General features: G+C 45.2%; 1 protein-coding gene across 2 annotated transcripts in view; it reads right to left on the bottom strand.

Annotated features, from left to right (window-relative positions):
- KCNQ1 (potassium voltage-gated channel subfamily Q member 1) overlaps window positions 1-24,701 on the bottom strand; it is a 405,037-nt gene that overhangs the window by 184,974 nt on the left and 195,362 nt on the right. For both annotated transcript variants that reach the window (XM_017948145.3, XM_017948144.3), the window contains exon 11: window positions 4,756-4,876. In XM_017948145.3, coding sequence (XP_017803634.2) covers window positions 4,756-4,876 — 121 coding nt within the window. The remainder of the gene's footprint in view (window positions 1-4,755; window positions 4,877-24,701) is intronic.

A 24,701-nucleotide genomic window follows, 5' to 3' on the forward strand; every position in this document is an offset into this window, starting at 1 on the left:
CTGGTCCCAGAATGGCCTTTCTGTCCTTTCCCACCAAAGTTTACAGGGAGAGAAACATGGTGAGGAGCTTAGACACTCACAGAGCTGCAGTGCCTGGTACCCTGGGGTCTGTGGGAGTGGGTCACAGTGGGCCTGGATGTCTCCAAAATGTCCCAGGCCAAGCTGGTCCCATCAAAAGAGCTAGCCCCCTGGTCCATGGAGCCAAATTTGGGGCCACCCTTGTGACGTTTGCCCTTATTTCCAGACGGCACAGACTGGCCCTGTCCTTGCTGACAAATGCAGAATTCAGGAGACATTAGTAGTGATGTGGATGAAAGCCAGGCCACAGCGGCCTTGCTGGAAAAGAGCAACTTGAACGTCTTGGCGTGAGATTCTGCAGGGTCCAGGAGAAAGTTGAAGACATGGAAATTCTAATTAACGCACACGGGGCTGTTTTTGCTCAAGGATTTGCGAAGCTGTCATGTCGCAAGAGGCCAGGCAAGCACATGCTTGCCAGGGAGGCGCTCACAGTCACCTGGTGGGGGTCTCTGCAGCTTTCCCTCTGCCTTCTTTCCACCCCCTCTGCCCAGCCTCAGGGCTCCTGGTCCTCCCCCATGCCCATCTCAATGGGCAGGGTGCTCCCTGAGGGTCCCCCTGGAGAGTGGGACTGGGGGCAGTATCTGTTAACCTCAAGCTGGGGCTTGCCCGTCTTAGATGCCAAAACAGAAGAGACGGGAGCCCTTCAGAGAAACCACATCACTGGGCTGGGCAGAGCCACAGGCTGCAGGGCTTATGGGCCTGTCTTCTTGGTCTGTCTATCTCAGGTATCCATGTGCAACCAATGGGGCAGACGTGTGACTTCCAGGCCAGTCCTGGCTGGCTTGGCAGTTGGGGATGCAGTGTGAGGGAGGATTTCACAAAAATGGTTTAAGCCTCCCAAGGTTGCTGGGAGAAGCTCACCCAGGTCACACCTGCACACAGCCCCCAAGTTCAGAGACGTCGATCCTCAGGCCCCTAGCCCTGTGCCTCAGCACTGGCGCAATGTGCCTGCAGTCCTTGCCTCATCTCAGGTAGGGTTGAATGAGTGGCAATCCTAGTGCTTCTCCGTGCCTGCGGCCTTGGGGGTTCTGGAGAGGAAGAGACCAAGAGGGCTATACATGCCCTACTCCCTCCTGGCACCATTTGAAAGGCTTGGGGAACTGGTACTAAGGGCTTTGAGAGCCAAAGGAGGACACAGCCGTGCAGCCTGAGTGTGTCCTGGCGGGGGTTTGCTGAGCAGACACTGGAAAGATGAATGGAAATCTGATAGCTGCGGATGAGTGACAAGGGCATTCTAGATGGCAGGTCACCACACGCAAGGCACAGGGATGCACACAGGCTTGGCACCGTCCCCACCTACTGTCGTGCCAGTGACCCTTGGTGAGCAGAGGACAATGAGTGGGTCAGAATCCCAGGAACTCATCCTGGCTCTTGGAGTACAGGGCTCCTCTTCTGTCATGGGGGTTCTCCCCAACTGCCCATGCAGGCCTACTGTCTCTACTTCATGCCTTTCCCTCAGAAGCCCTGTCGCATGGTTCTGGGTGGGAGACACAGGCTCAGGGAGTTTGAGGCTGGCAGGAACTCTCTTGTGCCCCATTGAACCTAGGAAGACAGCTTCTGCCTGAAAGGTGTGTTTGAGGCTGAGTCCTGGCCCCCCAGAGCTGGTCAAGGGTCCTAAGGCTGAGCAGTAAGGCCCACCTATAGGCTGGGGTGCAGCGAAGCCACTCTGTCTCCTGGGTACCCCGTGCCTCATCTTGTTGTGGCTCCCTAGCTTGCATCAGGCCTGCTCACCCCCACCCCACCTCTGGCTAACAGGCCCCGGAAAGAGGAGCTTCGCCCAACCCCAGGGACCTTCCCGTAATCAAGGCTACAGTGACCTCACCTCTCTGGGGCCCTGCAGGCGGGGAGAGCTTGAGATGGAAACAAAATGTGTCTTTATTTATGTTTTTAATTTGAATTCTGGAACTGGCCCAGCATGGTAATACATTTAACATCAGTAAAATGCTGAAGAAAAATGGAAATTTTTTTGGTAACTGCCTCCCACCCACTCTGCCCCCAGTGAGACCCCAGCACACATCCCTGTTCCTTGCACACACCAGGGCGTGTGCCTCTCTTCCCAGTTCAGGGTCCATGGGGCCGGGCTGCCCACAGGAGCTTTGCTGCATCCCTGAGCAGCTGGAGCCGAGTTTAATTATGGGCTTCAGTCACTGGGCAGGCTGTATGGGAGGTGGAGGAATGCAGCCCCAACGCAGGCAGAAGACCTGCACGGCCCCCACACCCCTGCCACCAGGCGGTTTGGGTCCTGAGGAAACAGGGTGCCCACTGCTGCCAGCCTTCCCCCCCAGGTGGAGTGGGGCCTCTACCCAGCCTGTATCCCTGAAGGAGCGTGGGTTCCTAGGCCCTGACACTATATGTGCCCACTCTCCCCTGCAGGCCTTTCTGGAGGGACCGTACCCTGACTCCAACCAGCTCCCCTGACGCCTCAGCCCTGAGTTTTCCCTGACCAGAACACAATGCCTCAAGGTGGCCCCTTTGCAGCAACCTCCTTGTTCTTCCCTCCCCCAGTCCCCTCTTCAGATCCCTCACCCCAAGCGCCATGCCTGGGCTCCTTCCTGCCTTCCCAGGCTGGCTCATATCCAGCAGTCACTTTTGGAACAGTCTACTCTGAGAGAGGCCTTGGTAAGTTCCAGGGTAGGGACCTGGTTGGGTGATGACTGCAGTCTGTGATCTGCCTGGGCCCACTTATCACTGGAGGCCATGGGAGTGCCAACCTGAAAAGGCTGCAGGATCTTGCAGAATGATAATGTGCCAGACCCAGAGTGGGCGGAGAGCTTGGGGATGGGTGTTCAGGTCTCTCAGGCCCTGTCATCCTGGAATGGAACAAGAAACAGCCCAGTGTCCTAGATGACACAGCCACACAGGCTTTGGGTCACCCCTGGGGCAGGTGGGTAACCTCTGGCTCCAGGGAGCTTGGCATGTGCTGATAACAGCACTAGCAGCCCTCACTCCCATAGTGGTGATTTACTGGGCAGCTGCAGGTTTGGCTGTGATCCACATAGTGCCTGGTCTCTCACCACCTTCACCTGCAGGGGCCTTGCAAGACCCAAGAGTTGGTAAGGCCTGACTGCCCAGCTAGATGGACTGTGGGTGATGGCCCTCTCCTCCCAGTATGACTTTTTGCATGTCTGGAAGCCGGTCTGTGACCAAGAGAACCAAGGTGAGCGAGAGCTCCAACAGGAGGAACAAGCAGCCAGAAGGATGAGAAGGGACAGTCCCTGTCTGAGGGGACAGCCAAGAGGCAATACAGCCACTGCCACCTGTATTGCACAAAACATGAGCTACTAAACTCTAACACTGATCACTTTGGAGGTCTGTCACGTCCAGGACTTGGTACAAGCCTTGGCCACAGTGTAAACCATCATTCTGTCTTTTGGTGCTGACCTGTACCTGGGCAGCCCATCTGGCTACCAGCCTGCTCACACCTCTGCTCCTGCCTTTTTACCCAGCCAGGAGGGGCCCAGAAGCTTAGAGCCTATTCTCAGGGTGTCCATGACTAGTCACCCCTGCTTTCCAGTGACCTGCTGGCTCGCTTGGAGCCTCTTCATACCCTACCAACCATGAGGTACTGCCAACCTGTCTGTGAATTGGGGGGGCCTGGAAAGATGGTGGGCAGGTCCCATCCGATCATAATTACCCCTTAAGACAGCCACTCCTTCCCTGGAGGTGGCCTCATTCTGTCTACCCAACCCTGCCAGTTCTCTGGTTACACCTGCAGCCCCCCAGCACCATGGGTCACAATTTCCTTAGTGATTTGCAAGGCCAGGCCTGCACTTGGCTGGCTGCAAAGGCAGGAGTCCCAGGGCCTCACTACGACAAAGACACACATGGCTCAGGACAACCTCCTGACCCTCAGAGAGTCCAAAGAACAAAACACCGTTTAGAAAAACGTCGGTAGAGAGAAGGAGAGTCCCCGCAAGTGGCCCTCAGAAGGGCTGCAAGTGTCACTCACAGATCCTGACACAAAGACATTTATCAAGCGGAATCCCCAATGGGTTGGCAGCCAGAATGGAACTGTGGCCAGAATGGACCTGAGCGCCCCACTGACCCCACTGCATGGCTGTCACCGCTGGGCACCCCAGCGGGGAGCACTGAGTCACATGTCGCAGGGGAATCACACCATGGCCGGGCACCGGGGATTGGCCTGGCCATGCTGTGACGGCGGGGGAGGATGGGCATGCATCCCAGGCCAGCTGTGCCTCAGGGGAAGGCCAACTGGAAGGCGTGGAAAATCAGCCATTTCCTCCACCTGAAGGAGCCCCTGAGGACAGCAGCAGCAACTGGCAGACTGCACCCAGCATCTGCCCCGTGGCTTTGGCCAGGGTTCCACGGGGAAATGCTAAAAAACAAAGTCGTCTGTTTTTTGGGGGGCAGGGGAGGGGGCTCGGGGAGAGAAAAACAATCTCAGACTCTCAAAGCATGAAAACAAGTGGAAAATGATCAGTCTGGTTTTCCATAAGTCAAAACAACAGGATCATGTTCCCAGACTCAGTGGGAAGTGCCCTTGCTCTCCTCTCTTGCCTGGTGCCTCGGTGCTGGGGCCAGGCAGACGGCTAGTGGTGGGCGCTAGGCGAGTAGATAGCACTCTGGCCAGAGGGCAAGCCTTCTCCAGCACCAAGGCTGACTCCTTGAGCGCCAGTCCCCTCCAGCCCAGCCCTTCACACACATGTAGGCACTCACTGTGAGATGTGGGTGATGGGTGTCAGCAGAGTCTCCCCTTCCAGGTCCAAGTCCTCAGCGAAGCTGTTGGTTCTCATGAAGTGGGGTGTGCTCACTTCCAGCAGTGTTGGGCTCTTCCTCACTGAGGAGAAAGTGTGGGGAGAGCAGGTTAGGCCTCACACCCAACCTGCCAGTCCCGTGGAGCCAGGCCTGTGAGCTCCCAGGGCCAGGTGAGGAGTGGAGTTTGTGCCTGGAAGCTCCAGCCCTGACAGTCAGTTTTATAGTGGGGTGCTGGGGTGGGTGGGTGTTTAAGATGGCCCCAAAGTGCCTGACATTTCAGTGTCTGAGGAAAGTAAAGGCCAGTGAATCCTCTTCGAGTGGTAACTGTGCCTGGGGCTGTGCTCAGGTGTCAAAGACTCTCCCTACCTCAGGTTCTGGGCCTCTTCCCACGTTTTATTCTTGGGTCAAGAATAAAACAGAGGTGACAAGCACAGGCCTGGTATGGGACAACAGCTCCCACAACCACACATTGTCACACTCATACACTGACGGAGCGGTGGGTCAGGAAAGATGGGGTGATAGGACCTCTGACCCATGAAGAATGGCAAACCTGGGAGGTGGGGGCAGCCACAGAACTCCTTTCTCACAACACGATGCCACATCAACCAGTTGCACCCCCAGTGAGGCACAGGAGTCCCTCCAACAGCTGGTTTCACATTCTGATTCCTTGGCCCACCTCTGCAGCTTTGACACAGGAGCTCAGGATACTGATCCTTATCACTCCCCACTCTCTGTTCACACTATCAGTATTTGCTCTTGGATTATATTTGTCTTCATCTAAATATTTTATTGCAAAAGGATTAAGTACTCATCTGTAGGAAGTGGAATAAATCGAATATTCACAATGGCTTTCTTCCCCCAAGGTCATCAGTGTTAACTGTCAACTATATCCCCAGCCCCCACCCTCTCTGCTCATCCGAGCAGCAGATGCCAGGTTGGAGTTGCTTTTATACACATAGGATGACACTGTTTTTGTCACTCTGTAACATAAGCTCATTTCATTTTTCTCTAGGTATGTAGGCATGGATTTAATGATTTTAGTAGTTGCATAATAGTCCACAGTTTGGATTGGCCACAGCTGACCATTCTGTATATCATGGACATTCAGGCTCTTATAGTTTTAAGCTGCTTAATTATTCAGACTATGATACCATATCCATCTTTATTCTTAAAAGCTGACATATTGGAGCAGGGTGAGAGGGTGTGTCCTTAGTAATTTTAATAAATGTTGCTGGATTGCTTTCCCAAGAAGTTGTAGCAATTCAGGCTCCCCCAGCTTTCCCACATCCATGCCTGAATGAACTGTTGAATGAAGCCCGAATGAAGGTTGTCAGCACCTTTTGCAGGGACTACCAAGCATGGATGAAAACTAAGACATTGCTGTTATTTCCATCTGTGTTGAATACCTTTTATGGGTGGCATCTATTTGGGTTTCCTCTTGCAGAATTGCCTGTTCATATCCTTTGCTCACTTTTGTTTATCACTTTGTAGGAATTTTCTATATATTATAGACATTAACTCCTTGTTATATGAGGCACAAATATCTTCCCCAGTCTGTCTGTTTTTTCACCTGAATTATGTTGCTTTTATCCTAGAAAATGTTTTATGTTTTTAAAGTGATACATCTTTTGCTTTATAAAAAAGGAAGGTTTTCCCACATCAGAGTAATACAATTCTCTCTTAAATGTATTCCTAATTTAACTGTTCGAATGTGTTGTATGTATACGTATGTATGTATGTAAAAGTTTTAATGCATTTAGTATTTATGCCTGATGTGACAGATGATCAACAATTAGAAAATGAAAATTTAAAGGGTACTACATACAACCTTACTAAAAAATAAAACGTAAAACCACAAAATGTCTTGAAGAAAACATAAAGAGAAAATCTCCAGGACCTTGGATTTGGCAGTGAATTCTGAAATACGAAACCAAAAGTTTAACTCGCAAGAGAAAAAGAATCAACAAATTGGACTTTATCAAAATTAAAAGCTTTTGCTATGCAACAGACACTGCTAATGGAATGAAAAAGCACAGACTTGGAAAGAATATTTGCACATCACCTATCGGGTCAAGGACTTGCACTCAGAATATATAAAGAATGCTTACAACTTGACAATAAAGTGAACAATCCAATTTTAAAAATGGATTATAAATAAGCACATGAAAAGATACGTAATTAACATAAATATGGAAATGCAAATTAGAATCAAAATGAAATTCCATAAATTAAAAAAAAAATTCAAAACCTGACAATACCAACCACTCTTGAGGATGTGGAACATGTAGAACTCTCATATGTTGCTGGTGGGAATGCAAAATGGCACAGTGACTTTAGGAAATAGTTTAACAATTTCTTATAAAGTTAAACATACACATACCATGTGACCTATCGGTTCCTTTCCCACCCAAGTGAATTGAATTTTTATGTTCACAAAAACTTGTACATAAATGTGTATAGTAACTCTGCTAATAATTACCAAATACTGGAAACAATGAAGATGTCCTTCAACAGGTGAATGGATAAGCAAAATGTGGTATATATTCATGCAATGGAATACCACCCAGCAATAAAAAGAAATGAACTAATGATTTATGCAACAACATGGATGAATCTCAAATGCATTTTGCTAAGCAGTGAAAGAAGCCAGATGCAAAAGAATACATATTATAGAATCCCATTTATGGGACATTCTAGAAAAAATAAAACTACAGGGACATAAAACAGATCAATAGCTGCCAGAGGTTAGGGGAGAAGTACTTGACTTCAAAAGACTCACCCCAGGGTATTTTTAGGGGTATGGAACTTCTCTGAATGATACTGGATTGTGGATACATGACTCCAGGCATTTGTCAAAGCCCACAGAACTGAATCTCAAAGAGTGGATTTTACTGTATGCAAATTTTAAAAATTAACCCAGATGTTGGAGGACCCTACGATGGAAAGCAGACTGTGATAAGCGAATTCTATGTGTGTTACAAACAAATGACATAGCAGTGAAAGGAAAGGAGGAGGAGAAGCTGGCATATGTTGCTTTCAAAAACACTGTTTTGACTGGACACTCTATGGTTAAAGCAAAAGTCTGTCATAAACACTCTAGTAGGTAAATTTGCTTCACATAGGGTACTATGTGTACAATAGGGTCGCACAAATAAGTAAATGAACTGTAGGTAATGGGAGCCAGGTTTCTCGCTGTCACAGAAAAAGCTATAAATAAGTTTTGGGGGAGGGGGCAAGGATGAACTCTGGTCAGAAATGTCAGTATGAACTCATGGTTAGCTTTATATAGATACAGATATGTAAAGATGTGTGTGTACTCAGGTTACATACATACATATATTCCCTAGCTCTGTCCACTGAGAGGAGATAGAAGCAGTGATACCCTAGTAGCCACGAGCATACCCCGTGCCTAGATCCAGGTTTTTTATTCATTCTCCAATAAAAGGAGCCCGGGCCCTCTGGATGAATGGATGATTCTAGGGCTAGGGTAGGGAAAATAAAAGATGAGCCTGAAGTATTGTCAAGTGCTAGAAAAGAAGGAAATGCTTATAAATAAATGAAAAGGATGGGGGACACGTCAAAAGGACACATGAACCCACCAATGGCCACAGCTAGAACAATTTGAGCAACAAAATAAATAATACTGGACTATAACTAAAAAAATAAATACTCCCGAATCCACACTGATAAAATTAAATAAATAATTGGAGGAGAGGGACGACTCTTCCTTACAAAGGAATTCCAAATAAAAAATGTAGAAGGAATGAGGAAAATAGAAGTACATCACAGTAATATTTGCTGCAGGAAAATGATCCACAAATGAATGCTGAAATTAGTTGGTGAAACTCAGAAACTTCAAAGTTTCTTCCTTGAAATATATTCATTGCTGTGGTAGTTTTAACACACATTTTCAGATTTTTTTTTGATACTCTCCTGCAGGACGTAGAGTTGATCCCCACCTTGAGTGTGGGCTATAGTTAGTGACTCGCTTCTAAAGACTAAACTATGGAAAGGGGAAACCAGCAATTCACTTACAGTGAAGGAGCCTGGCCGACACCACTTTAAATGACTGGCTCAACGTTAATATTACCAGTGATAAACCATATTGATGTCATGTTCCACAATGAGGAAAACATCTCACTTCATTGGCATTCTTCCCCTAACCCTATAACCCTGGTCTAGTCCTGAGAAAACACCAGACAAACCCAAACTGAGGGACACTGACACCTGACTGGTATTCTTCAAAAGTGTCAAGTTAATGAAGAACAAGACTGAGAAGCCCGTCATCGATCAGAGATGACTAAAGAGACATTCTCAATAAATGTAATGATAGATCCTAGATGGGATCCTGGAACAGAAAAAGGACATTACTAGTTAAACTGGGCAAATACAAATAAATTAACAACTCTAGCTTAATAGTGTACCAATGTTAATTTCTTAGTTTTGGTCAATGTACCATGGTTATGTAAGATGCTAACGGGAAGCTGGTGAAAGGGATGTGGGGACTCGTTACTATTTTTATTTCTCTTCTGCAAATACAACATGTGAAATAACAAGTGAAAACAGAAACCGTATACAATAGCACAAAAGTATTAATTATCTAACTAAGGATATGCAAGAACTCTATGGAGAAAATTGTAAAACTTTAATAAGAGACAATGAAGAAGATATAAATGGAGAAATATGCCTTCATTCCAATGACTAGAAGACTTAATACTGAAAAGATTATCTCTAAATCTTAATAAATCTCTCCAAATCTTAATAAAAATTTCAAGGCTTCTGTGTGAGAACTTTGGTAAGCTGATTCTAACAGCGATTTGGAAGTGCAAAAAGCCAAGAATTGGCAATATTCTTGAAGAACAAGGTGGGAGAACTTGCTGTACCAAACATCAGTACTTCTTCCAAGGCAGTGATCATTAGGGCAATGTGGTATTGACACAGAGAGAAACAAATAGGCCAATGGGACAGGATTGAGCATTGGGAAATAGCCCACACAATATGGAAGCTTGCTGTGTATCAGAGGTGGCCTTCACATCCTGGGAAGAGGATGGACTTTTCAATCAAATGTTCAGGAGCAGCTGGATACCCACACTCGGAAAACATTAAGTTGGATCCTTAATTACCTCACATCATACACCAAAAATCCATTCTTGTCATTCCAGGGGATTGAAGACCTAATTATGGAAAGCAAAACTATAATGGTCACATGACCGAATATAGAAGAATATCTTAATGACATCAGCATTAGGATGGTTTTCTTTTTTTAAAAGAAGCAATAACCATAAGGGAGAAGACTGATTAATTTGACATTAGAGTTAAGACTCAATCATCAAAATACATCTTAAAGAGTGAAAAGACAGTGCCCACAAAATACAAAGGACTCCTACAAATCAATAGGAAAAATATAAATGACTTAATAGAAAATGGGCAATAGACAAAGTAGCACATCACAAAAGAGGAATCCAAAAGGCTGATGAGCATGTGGAAAGGTGTTGCGCCTGACTAGCAATCAGGGAAATGTAAATAAACTCAGGAGCTCATGGCCCATGGGGGCGAGTGGCAGACTTCCAGCAGGAAACCACACAGACATTACTTAGTCACAGCCAGGAGAAGGGCTCAGAGTGAAAGGGCTCTGTGCCCATGACATCCTTAGAGAGACCAGGGAAGGACCCGTAAGGCTTGAAGAATGTGTGCACATTCAGAGACCCACAGGTCTGGGACCTGGCAGAAGCATGCTACTGCCCCCATTTTAGAGATTTGGGGCTGAGATTCAAGTACCCTGGGTTATATAAAGCAGTTGTCAAGTGACATAGCTAAAACGTCATCCAGGATTCAATTTTTTTTTTAAGGAAAGAAAAAGAAAAAAACATATTTCGATGTTTGCATCACTTGTATATAGAAGGAACGATGGAGCAGAGGCTAGAATGTGGAGTTGCTTTCCAAACACCCATGATGACAAGTGCCATCGCCATCTCCAAAGCCTGAGGGCCAAGGGTGAGCCACCTGACCCCTGAGAAAGGTTCTGCCCTGGTGTTTTAGGAAATTAAAATGTGCACATCAGTTGGCTGCCCAGAGTGGGTGGGACCTGCACCTGCCAGAGAGGAATGTGTGCTTTTTGGTTTAATCCTGGAAAAGGCATATGGGGCCCCTATAGCAAGGGGCAGAGAAGGACTCCACAGGTTTGTTTTTCCAATTCAAGAGGAGAGGTTATTGTCTGTTGGCTTGTGTGTTGGAGACTGTGGGGCGTGCTTTCTCCACCACAGGGAGGCAGTGACCAGAGCCGCCACCTCTTTCCTGTTTTCACCTGTGGTTGTAGTCAGGTCAGGCATCTAGGAGAGCATGGAGGGGAGCTGGGGGTGGGTTGGTGGGGATTCAGCTCTTTCCAGACACACTGGTGCTGCCTCTTTCAGGCCAGGGCTTGAGGGCAAGTGCTGTGCCCTAACAAGTCTTGCTTGTCACCCCCACCTCTGAAGTGGGTATTTCACAGCCTGAACTCACACCTGCAGAGAAGGTTGAGCCCATGATGTACTTGAAAGGGCAGTTCATCTGGATATCCAGTCTCTGCAGGAGGTACCGGAGCAATGCCAGGTGCCCTTTGCTGAACTGCCTGGAGTGGCTGGCCCTGGGGACAAAGAGCACAGCATCCTGGTGACAATGAAGTCACACTTTCCTAAGACAGTCCTGGTTTTTGATGCTTTAATTCTTTGGCTGCCTTTGCTTTGTCAAGGCCAGGATCTGGGCCTAAATTTTCAGGGCAGAACAAAACAATTTTGTTTTCTAGGAAAATGGGAGGTCTGGGATGGCAAAGGCAGCCTTGGGCGTGGCGACTACCCCAGCTGGGGATGCTGGCTGCCAAGTCTCACCCTCTCAGGAGAACAGGAATCAAACTCAGCACAGCATCTTCCTTTCTAATCAGTGGTCCTGCTTGATAGAGGGATTTGAATTTTATTTTTTTAAAAAGACAGGCACAGAAAAAAGACTAGAAGGAAACAGATCCAAATGTTAACTTTGTCTTTGGGTGAAGGGACTTTGGGTAATTTTCATTTCCTTCCTTATTGTGTCTGTGTTTTCTATTTTGGATGATACTCTTCCAAGTCAAGAAACAATAATTGGTGGAAGTCTCCTGTATCTGTGCCTTGCTCTCTGGCCCACGACCCTGTACATCTTATCCTAGAGTTGCCAGAATATGTCCCTCTACCTGGCCTGGAGCTGCCCATGAGGCAACACAGAGCTCTCCTATCATCAAGATCTTCGAGGCTCTCTGTTCCCAAGAAATTCTGGTCTCACTTCCTCTGCCTTCTCATCGAGCCCCAGGCCCCTCCCTGCCCAGATTAGGTCAGCATTCAAGCCCCAAGTCCAGCCTATGACAAAGCTCAAAGCTCCAGCCCATCCCTGCCGCCCTCTGCCCTCAAGAGACTCTCGCCAGTGTCTGGGCCTTTCCTGGTAACTTCACCCAGCCACTCATCCCCTGCCCTTCCCCTCCTGATTGATTAAAATCCTGCCTAATCTCCCAGGTGTAACCCAAGCCCTCTTCCACAAGCTTTCCAGGGCTCTGGAGATTGCCCCCTCCCCTGTACGACTGCAGGGCTTATGTGTGCCTGGCACTCGACACGGGAACGTTGCCTTCTGCCTCACCCATGTCTCTCCAGGGTTTGGCACAGGCGAGTTCCCTGAGCCAGCCTACTTCACAGGGATGAACAGAAGCTCTCCCTATCCTTCGCAAGTAGAAGCCCCCTCCCTGGCCCCCTCAAGAAATCTCCCCCTTTCAGTGGATTCACCAAAGCCCTGCAGATCCTGCACTGTGAAGGAGAAGCCCTCCCCAGGGGCATCCGGACAGCTGCAGCCAGGCCCTGCGTGACATTGCTGAGCCGCAGCCCCACAGCCTGTGCCAGCTGCCCATGCCTGGCTCATAGACCCCGAGCCAGAGTGGCCCCGCCAGCACCTGTGTCTCCACTCAGAGGCGAGAAGTAAGGGACATGGATGGAAAGTGTAAAAGCCATTCCCACAACAGCTGCCAGGAACAAGGCGAGGAATGGAGTGAAAATGTATATTCACAGCTGGCACCCAGTTCCGCTTAGGAAAATACCTTGCTTGAGTGGACACCTGTTGTTTTTGCCGGCCCAGCAGCCAGGCCTGGCTTCTGGGAACAGCTTCTCAAATCTTCCTTAGGGGGCTCCTCTTTTCCCACTCCTAGTGTGCAGTGTTGAGGTACCCTCTGGCCATCCCCAAAGGGGTCCTTGTGGACCTTGCCTCAGCCATTGGAGGTACAGTTGCAGGTCCAAGGATGGCTTGTACCCCAGCTGAGGTCAATAAGAACCTGGCCTTAGATTCTGGCAGGAATCCTGGGGAAAGAGATGACCTCGTTCTGCTGGGCTTCCTGAGCTGTTGAATGCAAGCTGGTGGCCATTTTGCCCCTTTTAGAAAGTAGCTGCCTAAGGATACAGCCATCCCATGGGGCCAATGGATAGAGAGCAAGGGAAAGGGAGAACAAAAGATTGAATGGGGAGGGAGAAGGGGAGTGCAAGAGGGGGAGAGTGAGAGCAAGTGAGCAAGATCATCTCAGCTCTGGGGTCCAGCTGTGTCTGAAACAGCTGTGTCCAGCTGTGTGAGCCAAAAAATGTCCCTTTTGTGCTTAAGCTTGTTTGAGTTGGGGTTCCATCATTTGTTACCAAGAGAGTCTTCAGGAATGTGCATGACAAACTTGGGGGTGAGGTGTGAGCCTAAGGACATGGGCCTGGGGGCAGTCAAGGTTACAAAATAGCTGAACTGCTCTGCACTGCCCCCACTAGTTTTCAGGGCAGAGGGCAGGGAGAAGGCTTGTGGGAAAGAAGCTGGCCTGAGGCCAAGGCCCTGGCCCTAACCCTGCAACAGCACAGGGAACTCTTGGAAAAGGGACTTCGTAAGGTGGGACATAGGCTTTCTACTGCTGTGAAGCAAGTCCTCATCTCCCCAAACCTTCAGTGAGCCTCTCTCCACACCCTGCTGTATGAGGATGTTTGATGCAAATTATGGAACACGTTGGATCTCACATTGGATCAAAGGTGTGCAGAATAGTTTTGCCTCAAGCATGACAGCGATGTGACACAGTCAAAGATGATTTCCGGGATCCTGAGAAATCCCAGGGAGGATGCTGGGCTTTCTAAAACCCAAGTTTAGGATACTGAGGACCACCCCCACACCCCAAACACTTCTCCTTAGAATGAGTATAGCAAGCCTCAGCATACACAAATCTCAGAGTGAACGGAAATGGCTCTGCAGGCCCAAGGGTGGGGTCTGAGTAGCGGGGGCGCTGAGGAAGACAGGCAGTGACAGAGCCAGGACAGGGTCAACCCTGAGCGTGAGTGAGCCCAGGAAACGGAAAGAGAGCAACACAGCCACCCACACAACTAAAATCGACCCACCCGGGTCTCCATGCTGCAGGAAGTCACTGTCTAGGTCTCCCAAGACACATTTTCAGGGGAAGGTTCCAGGCAGCAAGAGCAGCCCTAGGAAACTTTAATATACAATGGAATCTGGGTTAAGCACTATCTTCTCCAAGAGTTGAGCTCACAGGACATTCCCCAGAAACCTCTGGAGAGGTGGGGAGGAAAGTTTCTGGAGGTCTTTGGATGAAGAAAACAAAAAAGTGGCCTTGATTTTCAAGGCAAAATTACACAGGAAGAAAAAAATGTTTTTAATCTAATTAAGAGCGATCTTTTCACCTTCATCACAACATCACGGAAATGTGCCAGTTCTTAACTTCACACAATAATCAAAGCAATTAGTGAGGGAGAAGCCTTGGAAACCGGTGCAGATGTTCTCAGAATGTTTAATGGGGAAATGAGTTGCAGGCCTCATTCTCAGCATCCGGCTCCAGGCCCTGGCTACCAAATCCAGACATCTGCTGGGGCCCCACCCCCAGGCCCCGAGGGCGCGGGCTTGAGAAACACAGGTCCCTTCCCAGGCCACCTCCCAGCCAGGCCAGATCTGGGGCCGAGAGGCTCCCTATAGCTTCTCAAGTTGGAGCCTGGACACAGTCAGAGCCACCCCAGAACTGGGGGGAGGCTCAACATCAAAATTATGTTAACAACTGATGTCAAAAGTAATCAACTCAGCTTGGCTCCCCCACTGCTGCTGGCTGCAGGAGGGCTGTGAGTAGGAGGAGAGCAAGCGGCCCCAGGGGGACCTCTCGGCTATGACCCCCTCAGCCTGAACACTACTTCAAGAAAAGATGTGGTGGCATCTGTCTGGTATGGTCCTGTGGGCTCCATTCCAATGCTAATGGACTCTTAAGGGGCCCAGGAATCAAAATGGTCAACACTTGAGGAATTTCCAGTAATCAGAGAAAATGTATAGAAATGAGGATGATGCTTACTTAGGAAATGGCCTATTACAGGGAACAGAGGGCCACATGGCTAATGTCAGCTAGCTGTGGGAGAGAGAGAGACCCCAGGTGGGGCAGGCAGATCAGCAAATCTTGGAGGACTTGCTATATGGCAGGCAGTGGAGACACAGAGGAAAAGAACACAATATCCACGTACTCAAGGACACACTCATATACCCTTAGCATTCACGTTCTCCACACTGACGGCTTCTTAATGCAAGCCCACCAGATACTTTCATAAGCACTACCTCTGACTTCAGGGACTTGCTTAGCTGCACACAGGGCAGGCCAAAAGGAATGGAAAGTGAGCCACCACTGGGGCAGCACTCACTAGTGACAGATAAATACCCCAGCTCTCTCAGCCGCTTGTAGAACTCTGAGGAGTGTTCTGTGCAGCTTCCCAGCTGCCCACCATGAAGCTCTTTCTCAATAAGTGACCAGCACAAGGATTTCTGAATTAAGCTGTGTGTGTCGTGAGACTGACATAAGACAGTGTGACAGGAAGCTGTTGGAACATTCGAGTAGGGAAGCAGCAAGATCCACTTTACATTTAAAGAACTCCCTTGAGCTGTTATGTGAAGAATGGAGTAGAGGAAGCAACAGTGGAAAGTGAGAGACCAGTAATGAGGTAAGGACAACAATGTAGGCAGAGAAATGGTGGTGGTCCCTAACCAGGGAGATAGCTGGAAAGACTAGGTGTGGGCAAATCCAGAGAGTTGATAAGACACATTGATAGATTAGATAGGAGCACTAAGAAAAAAGGATAATTTAAAAAAGACTTTCAGCCAGGCTTGGAGAAAAATAGCATGCTGCTCCCCGTCCCCTATGACTATAAATAATCTCACTTATCCTCCCCAAAAGCATAAAATCAGTTAGTGCAAATAAAACCACATGACCCATGCTGTTAGCAGTATTAGGAGAAAGAATATCTTTAAATTGTCTGTGAGTAGCAAAGTGAACTAAATTCCAATAGCATTCTAGTCCCCTGCCCAGCACTGCAAAACTGTGCATACAGAGTCAGAGAGAAGAGGCTTAAAATGCTTTGTCAAAATGTTTGAAGGTAGTTAGCAACATCAGGAAAAATAGAGGAGTAAGTACCTCTAAGGAGCCTTTTTGCCTTCACAGACATCCTAAGCACTAAGCAGCCTAAGCCACTGATGAACTTGCAGATACCACTGATGTTGATTATAGTCTAATTAATTGTAGAGACACCACACTTCTGCACCAAACCAGAACCAAAGCCAAAGCACCCTACCCAAATGATACTATAGACACGTGTACAGCAAAAGTCCTTACTAAGGCTACTGCATAAAATTGGAAGTCTCTGTTACTCCAGATATGCAGATATCAACTTGGGGACACAAAAATCTTGGGGAAATAAAAAAACAAGAAAACATGACTTGCCAAAAGAACACAATAATTCTCCAATAATAGACACCAAAGGAAAGGAAATCTTAAGGAAACCCAATGAGATAAAAGGTAACACAAATAGACAATACAAAGATATCAGGAAAACAATTCATGATATAAATGGGAAATCCAGCAGTTAGATATCATAAAAAAGAACCAAACAAAAGTCCAGGAAGTGATAAATTAAATGAATGAAATAAAAAATACAATTGAAAACTTCAAAAGCAGGCTAAATCAAGCAGAAGAAATAATTTCTAAATTTGAAGACAGGTGTTTTGAAATAAACCAGACAGATTTAAAAAATAACAATAAAAAAGAATGAAGAACGCCTGTGTGACATATGAGACACTATTAAGCTAACAGTAGTTCACATTTTGGGAGCTCCAGAAGAAGTATTGGGATACGGACCAGAAAATCTATTTAAGAAGATAATACCTGAAAACTGCCAAAGTTTTGGGAGAGAAAGAGACTAACAGATAAAGGAAGCTGACAAATCCCTAAATAGATTTAACCCTAAAAGGGCCTCTCTGAGGCACATTTTCATCAAACTGTCAAAAATCAAAGAGAGAATTTAAAAATCACCAAGAGAGAAGCATGAAGTCACATATAAGGGAATCAACAGCAGACGAACAGATTTTTCAGCAGAAACCTTCTAGGCCAGGAAGGAATTGGATGCCATATTCAAAGTGCTGAAAGGTGGGGAAAAGCTCACAAAATTGCTAGTCACAAATACTATACCCAGCAAAGCTATCCTTCAGAAATGAAGCAGAATGAAGGAAGAAATTTTGCTTCCCTCAGACAAGCAAAAACTGAGGGAATTCATTACTACTAAATCAGCCCCACAAGAAATGCTTAAGGGAGTACTACATCTGGAAGTAGGAGGATGATATCTACCATCATGAAAATACAAAAGCATAAAACTTACTAGTAGAGCAGATACACAAATGAGAAAGGAAAAGGAATAAAGGATTATCACTACAGAGAATCATAAAATTGCAAAGAAAAACAATGAGAGGAAACAAAAGTATACAAATCAATCAGAAAACAATAAAAAGACAGGAGTAAGTCCTCACCTATTGATAACAATCTTGAATGTAAGTAATTTAAATTTCCCAAGTAAAAAATAGATACTGGCTAAATGAATTAAAAAAAAAACCCAATTACATGCTGCCTACAAGATACTGACTTCACCTGTAAAGACACCCACTACTGCAAGGGAATGGATAGAAAAAGATATTCTACACAGACATCAAAAGCATGCAGGAGTAGATAGACAAAAAATATTAAGTCCAAAAAAAAAAAAAAAAGAAAAGAAAGAAAAAGAAAAAAGAGACAAAGGAGGTCATTATATATTATAAAAGGATCAATTCAGCAAGAAGATATAACAATTATGTGTGAAACCAACGACACTGGAGTACCCAGGTATATTAAACAAATATTACTAGTGCTAAAGAGATAGACCCCAATAAAATAATAGTTAGGGATGGCAACATTCCATAATCAGCAGTGGACAGATCATTTGGATGTGAAAATATCAACAAAGAAATACTGGATTTAAACTGCATAGATCAAATGGACCTAACAAATTTACACATTTCATCCACAGATGCAGAATACACATTCTTCATTAGCACATAGCACATTCTCCAGGATATACCATATGTTAGGACACAAAACAAGTCTCAATACATTTTTAAAAATCAAAATCTTATCAAGTATCTTCTCAGACCACAATGGAATAAAACTGGAAATCAATAACAAGAGGAACTTCTGAAATTGGACAGATACATGGAAATCAAACTACATGTTCCTGAATGACCATTGTGTCAGTGAAGAAACTGATTTAATTTTGTTTTGTTTTGTTATGAAATGGAGTCTTGCTCTGTCGCCCAGGCTGGAGTGCAGTGGTGTGATCTCAGCTCACCACAAGCTCCGCGTCCCCGGTTCATGCCATTCTCCTGCCTCAGCCTCCCGAGTAGCTGGGACTACAGGCGCCTGCCACCATGCCTGGCTATTTTTTTTTACTTTTAGTAGAGACGGGGTTTCACTGTGTTAACCAGGATGGTCTCGATCTCCTGACCTTGTGATCCGCCCGCCTCGGCCTCCCAAAGTGCTGGGATTACAGGTGTGACCCACTGCGCCCAGCCTGATTTGAAAAATTTAAAAATTCTTTGAAACAAATGAAAATAGAAACACAGCATACAAAAATGTATATGGTACAACAAAAGAAGTGCTATGAGGGACATTTATTTCAATAAACGCCCACATCAATAAGGTAGAAATATTTTAAACAACTTAATAAATGCATCTCGAGGAACTAGAAACACAAGAACAAATCAAACCTAAAATTAGAAGGAAATAAATAGTAAAGATCAGAGCAGATCTAAATGAAATAGAGATAAAAAATAAAAAAGACAAAAGATCAATGAAATGAGGTTCCCCCTGCCCCCTCAACCCCGAGACAGGGTCTTGCTCTGTCATCCAGGCTAGAGCGCAGTGGTGTGATCTTGACTCGCTGTAACCTCTGCTTCCTGGGCTCAGGCAATCCTCCTACCTCAGCTTCTGGGTAGATGTGCAGCACCACACCTGGCTAATTTTTTTTTTTTTTTTTTTTTTTTTGTAGAGAAGGGGGTTTGCCATGTTGCTCAGGCTGGTCTCAAACTCCTGAACTCAAGCAATCGGCCTGCCTTGGCCTTCCAAAGTGCTGGGTTTACAGGTGTGAGCCAACAAATCCAGCCAAAAAGTTGATTTTTTGAAAACAGAAAATCAATAAACCATTAGCTAGACTAACCAAGAAGACCCAAATAAAATCAGAAATGAAAAAGGAGACTTACAATGGACACCACAGAAATACAAAAGATTATTAGAGACTATTATGAACAACTAACTATATGTCAACAATTAGAAAACCTAGAGGAAACAGATAAATTCCTGGACATATATAACCTCCCAAGACTGAACCAGGAAGAAAAAGAATCTGAACAGAGCAATAACAAGGAATGAGATTGAATCAGTAATAAAGTCTCCCAGTAAAGAAAACCTCAGGACTGCATGGGTTTACTACTGAATTCTACCAAACTTTTAAAGAACTAACATGAATTCTTCTCAGACGATTCCAAAAGATTGAAGAGAAAGGGATTCTCCCTAACTTATTCTGTGAGGCAAGCAGTATCTTGATACCAAAACCAAATAAGGACACAACAACAGCAAAAAAGAAAACTAAGGCCAATCTCCCTGAATGAGCATAGATGCTGAATCCTCAAAAACAAAACCCACACACAGACACACAAACTAGCAATCTGAATCCAATTGCGCATCAAAAAGATAATATACCATTATCAAGTGGGATTTATCCCAGGGATTCAAGGATGGTTCAACATATACAAATCAATAAATGTGATATATCACATTAATAGAAGGAAGGACAAAAAATACATGATCATCTGAATAGATGCAGAAAAAGCATGTGATAAAATTCAACATCTCTTCATGATTAAAAAAAAAAAAAACTCAACACCTAATGTCTAGAAGGAACATAACTCAATGAAGGTCATATATGACAAACCCACCAGCTACCTGAGGAAAAGCTAAACACCTTCTCTCTTAGAACTAGAACAAGACAAGGATGCCCACTTTCACCATTCTTATTCAACAGAGTAAGAAAAGTCCTCACCAGAACAATTAGGCAAGTAAAAGAAAAAGGGTATCCAAATTGGAAAAGAGAATGTCATACTGTCCTTTGCAGATGGCAGTCTTATACATAGAAAAACCTAAAGATTCCACCAAAATATTTTAGAACTGGTAAACAAATTCAGTAAAGTTGCAGGATAAAAACATCAACAAACAAAAACCAGTAGAAGTGGACATGGTGGTTCATGCTTGTAATTTCAGCACTTTGAAAGGATGAGGTGGGTGGATTGCTTGGGCCTGGGAGTTTGAGACTGGCCTGGGCAACATGGCAAAACCCCATCTGTAAAAAAATGAGCTGGGTGTGGTGGCCTGCACCTGAAGTTCAGCTACTTGGGAAGCTGAGATGGGAGGATCGCTTGAACCTGGGAGGTGAAAGTTGCAGTGAGCAGAGATTGCACCATTGCACCCCAACCTGGGCAACAGAGTGAGACCCTGTCTCTATTCCCCCTGCCTGGCCCCCGCCCCCCCCCAAAAAAAATCAGTAGCATTTCTGTGAAACAGCAAATTAGCCAAAAGAGAAATCAAGAAAGCAATCCCATTTGCAATAGCTACAAAAAAAAAAAAAAAAAAGCAAAGCTTAACCAAGGAGGTGAAAGATTTCCACAATGAAAGCTATAAAATACTGATTTCAGTAATTTAAGAGGCTACAAAATTTTTGAGATATCCCATGCTCATGGATTGAAAGAATAATGTTAAAAGGATCATATTACCCATAGCAATATCCAGATGCTATGAAATCCCTATCTGGATATCAGCAGGGGCTTCAAGATGGCTAACTAGAGGCATCTGGCACTCACCTCCTCCACAAAGAACAAAAATAGCAAGTAGGTAATCACGGTTTATATAGATCGCCTCTGAGAGAATGCTGGAATTCAACTGAGAAGTAATAAGAAAAACCCAACGAAGGGATAAGAGGGGAGTCAGGCAGTCGGCTTCTATGGGACTGGCTGGGAGCATGAAGATACTCCTCGATGTGCAGAAAGGGTAAGTAAGTGAGCCCTCACTGGTCCACATTCCCACAGCAGATGCGTGAAATCCTAGTCAGAGAACCGCCTGACCCATAGATGCCCTGAGACTAACAAGAGGCTACCTACAGACTGTGCAATGGCAATGAACAGCTCCCAGAGAGGGAGATCACCCTGAATCCTCAGGCAATTCACACATCCCCTGAATCCTCAAGCAACTTCAGGAAAGTTCCATTTTGATAGCCCAGCCCCCACCAGGCTGCATCTGCCGTGGGCCCCACATCCCTGTATCTCATCCCTGGAGCCCCATGGACATCCCCTACACAAAGCTGGGTGCCACCCCTGACTGCTGCCTCCAAGGCCAAAACATGAGCCACTGGCAACACTCTGCCACCTCCGAAGCAAGGCTGCCATGTATTTTAAAACATCCTGAGAAAAGGTAACCCTGCCCATAGTCACCACCTGGGGCTGAAGCATGCATTGCCCAACTGCCTGTTTATAGCTGCTGCCACTGAAAGCAGTCCCACCCAACTTCCCCAGGAGTAGGGGTGCAATAGAGTTGCTGCTGCCCCTGCATGAGCATTCAGCAGGGTATACAGGGATCATCCTGTGCCTGCCTACCAGTCAGTACATTCTTGCATTACTGGAGGGCCTCAGGAGAGAACCACCTGGCTTGGTCCCACCCTCTTTTCTCCCAGTGCCAGCGCATACCATCTCTGGGCCTAGGGATCACCCTGCCCTATCTAGTATTGTTGGCACCTGAGCACTCCTGGGGGCTTGAGGACTGCACTACCCAACTGACCATTACCACCACAACTGGCATTCACTTGAATTTGCCACCTGTGGGCCTTGGGACAAGCTCATCCAGCTTATCCCAGCCATCCCAATACCAGCATGGACACCTTGGGAGGCAGAAGATTGTTCTGCCACCGCTACCACCATTGCTCAAGCCATACCTGCTACTCAGGGCTCAATGACTTACCCACCCTGTGGCCCAGCTCTGCCATCATTGGCACCTGAGCAAGCTGCCTGGAGGCCCAAAGTTGGTCTTCCTGGACCTGCTAACACTAGTGCCAGCATATACCACCATTAGGTCCAAGGATAAGCATTCAGGGCCAGCCACTGCTGCCACTGGGCCTGAGGACTGGCCCACCTGGTGTCCCTATCCCCAGCCAGACTTTACCACAGCCTCCACCAATAACTGCATCCTAAACTATAGAGGAACTCTCAGACACTACTGGTGCTGTTTACAGCTGAAAAAAAATTCCATGGAGATTACACTACTGCAGGCACCCAGAATCAAAACCAAAGTGCCCTGCCCAAAGAACACCATAGATACATCTTTGGGAATAAGACTCTCTTAGGAAAGACAGATCAAAAAATTGGATGAAGCTACTGTTACACCAGATGTGCAGATACCAATGTAAGCACACTGAAAACATGAAAAGGCAAGAAAACATGACACCTCCTAAGGAATGCAATAATTCTCCAACAGATTCCAGTGAAAAAGAAATTGATGGAACCTTGAACAATTCAATATAATATTAAAGAAGGTCCTAAAGACTATACAAAGAAATCAGAAAAGGCAATTCAGGGTATGAATGAGAAATGTGTGCAAGAGATAGATATAAAAAGAACCAAACAGATATTCTAGAATTGAATAATTAATTGAATGAAATAAAAAACACATTTGAAAGCTTCAGTAACAGACCACGCCAAGCAGAAGAAAGAATTTCACACCTTGAAGATAAGTCTTTTGAAATGACTCAGACAAAAATAAAGAAAAAATAGAAAAGCATGAACAAAGGCTATGTGACTTGCAGGGTGCCATAAGGTGACACTTTCAGTGTCCCAGAAGGTGAAGAGCAAACTAAAAGATTATAAAACCTATTTAATGAAATAATACCTGAACACTTCCCAATCTCCCATGAGATTTAGATCCAAATATAGGAATCTCAGAACCCTAAATAGATACAATTCAGAAAGATCTTTTCCACAGCACATTAGAGTCAAATTGCCCAACCAAAGACAAAGAGAGAATCATAAAACCAGTGATAAAAGAGGTTGTAGACACTTATAAGGGAACAACCTGCAGACTAACAGATTTCTCAGCAGAAACTTTACAGGCCAGGATGATGGGATTATATATGCAGAGTGCTGAAAGAAAAAACAAAACCAAAACCTGCCAGCCAGGAATACTGTATTTAGCAAAGTTATATTCGTCAGAAATGAAGGAGAAATAAAGTGTTTCCCTTAAAAGTAAAAGCTGAGGGAATTAACTGCCACTACACAGGCCCTACAAGAAATGCTTAAGGGAGTCTTACATGAAGATGTGAAATGACAACTTCATGAAAGCACACAAAATAATCAGAAATCAATTAATGACAGGAATAAGCCCTCGCATATCAACAGTAACCTTGCATATGGATTAAACTTTCTACTTAAAAGACAGACTGGCTGAATGAACTTAAAAACACGACCCAGCTAAATGCTGTCTACAAGAAACTCATCTCACCTGTAAAGACACGCATAGTTGAAAGTAAAGGAATGGGAAAAGATATTACATGCAAAAGGAAACAAAAACCAAACAGGAGTAGCTATACTTATATCAGATAAAACAGTAAAAAGAGACAAAGTCATTATATAGTGACAAAGGGATCAATTGACCAAGAGGATATAACAATTCTAAACATATATGCACCCAAAACCAAAGCACCCAGATATATAAGGCAAACATCAAATCTGAAAGGAAAGGTAGACTTCAACACAATAATCTTGGGAACTTCAATTCTCCACTTCCAGTATTAGACAGATCATCTAGACAAAAAATTAACAAAGAAACATTGGATTTAAACTACACTTTATACCAAATGGACCTAACAGACATTTACAGAACAGTTCATAAAACAGCTGTAGAATACACACTTTTCTCATCAGTACATGGAACACTCTCCAGGATATATGTTAGGAGACTAAGTATGATTTTAAATATACATATATTTTAAATTGGATTAGTGTCACATATCTTCTCAGACCACAATAGCATAAAACTATAAATAAATATAAAACTGTATAAGTAAATGGAAATTAACATGCTCCTGAATGACCATTGGGTCAAAGAAGAAATGAAGGCAGAAATAAAAAATTTACTGAAACAAGTGAAAATAGAAACACAACATTCTGAAACTTATGGGATACCGCAAAAGCAATGCTAAGAGGAAAGTTTATCGTAATAAATACCCCCATCAAAAAAGGTAGAAAAGATCTTAAATAATCTAATGATGCACCTGAAGGAACCAGAAAAGCAAGAACAAACCATACCAAACGTAAAATTAGTAGAAGGAATGAAATAACAAAGATCAGAGCAGAACAAGAGACTAAATATAAAGGATCAATGAAATGCAAAATTGGATTTTGAAAAGAAACAAAGTAGCTAAACTAACCAAGAAGAAAAGAAAGAAGACCTACATGAATAAAAT

This window comes from Papio anubis, chromosome 12 (assembly GCF_008728515.1).
Source record: "Papio anubis isolate 15944 chromosome 12, Panubis1.0, whole genome shotgun sequence".
Classification (NCBI taxonomy): domain Eukaryota; kingdom Metazoa; phylum Chordata; class Mammalia; order Primates; family Cercopithecidae; genus Papio; species Papio anubis.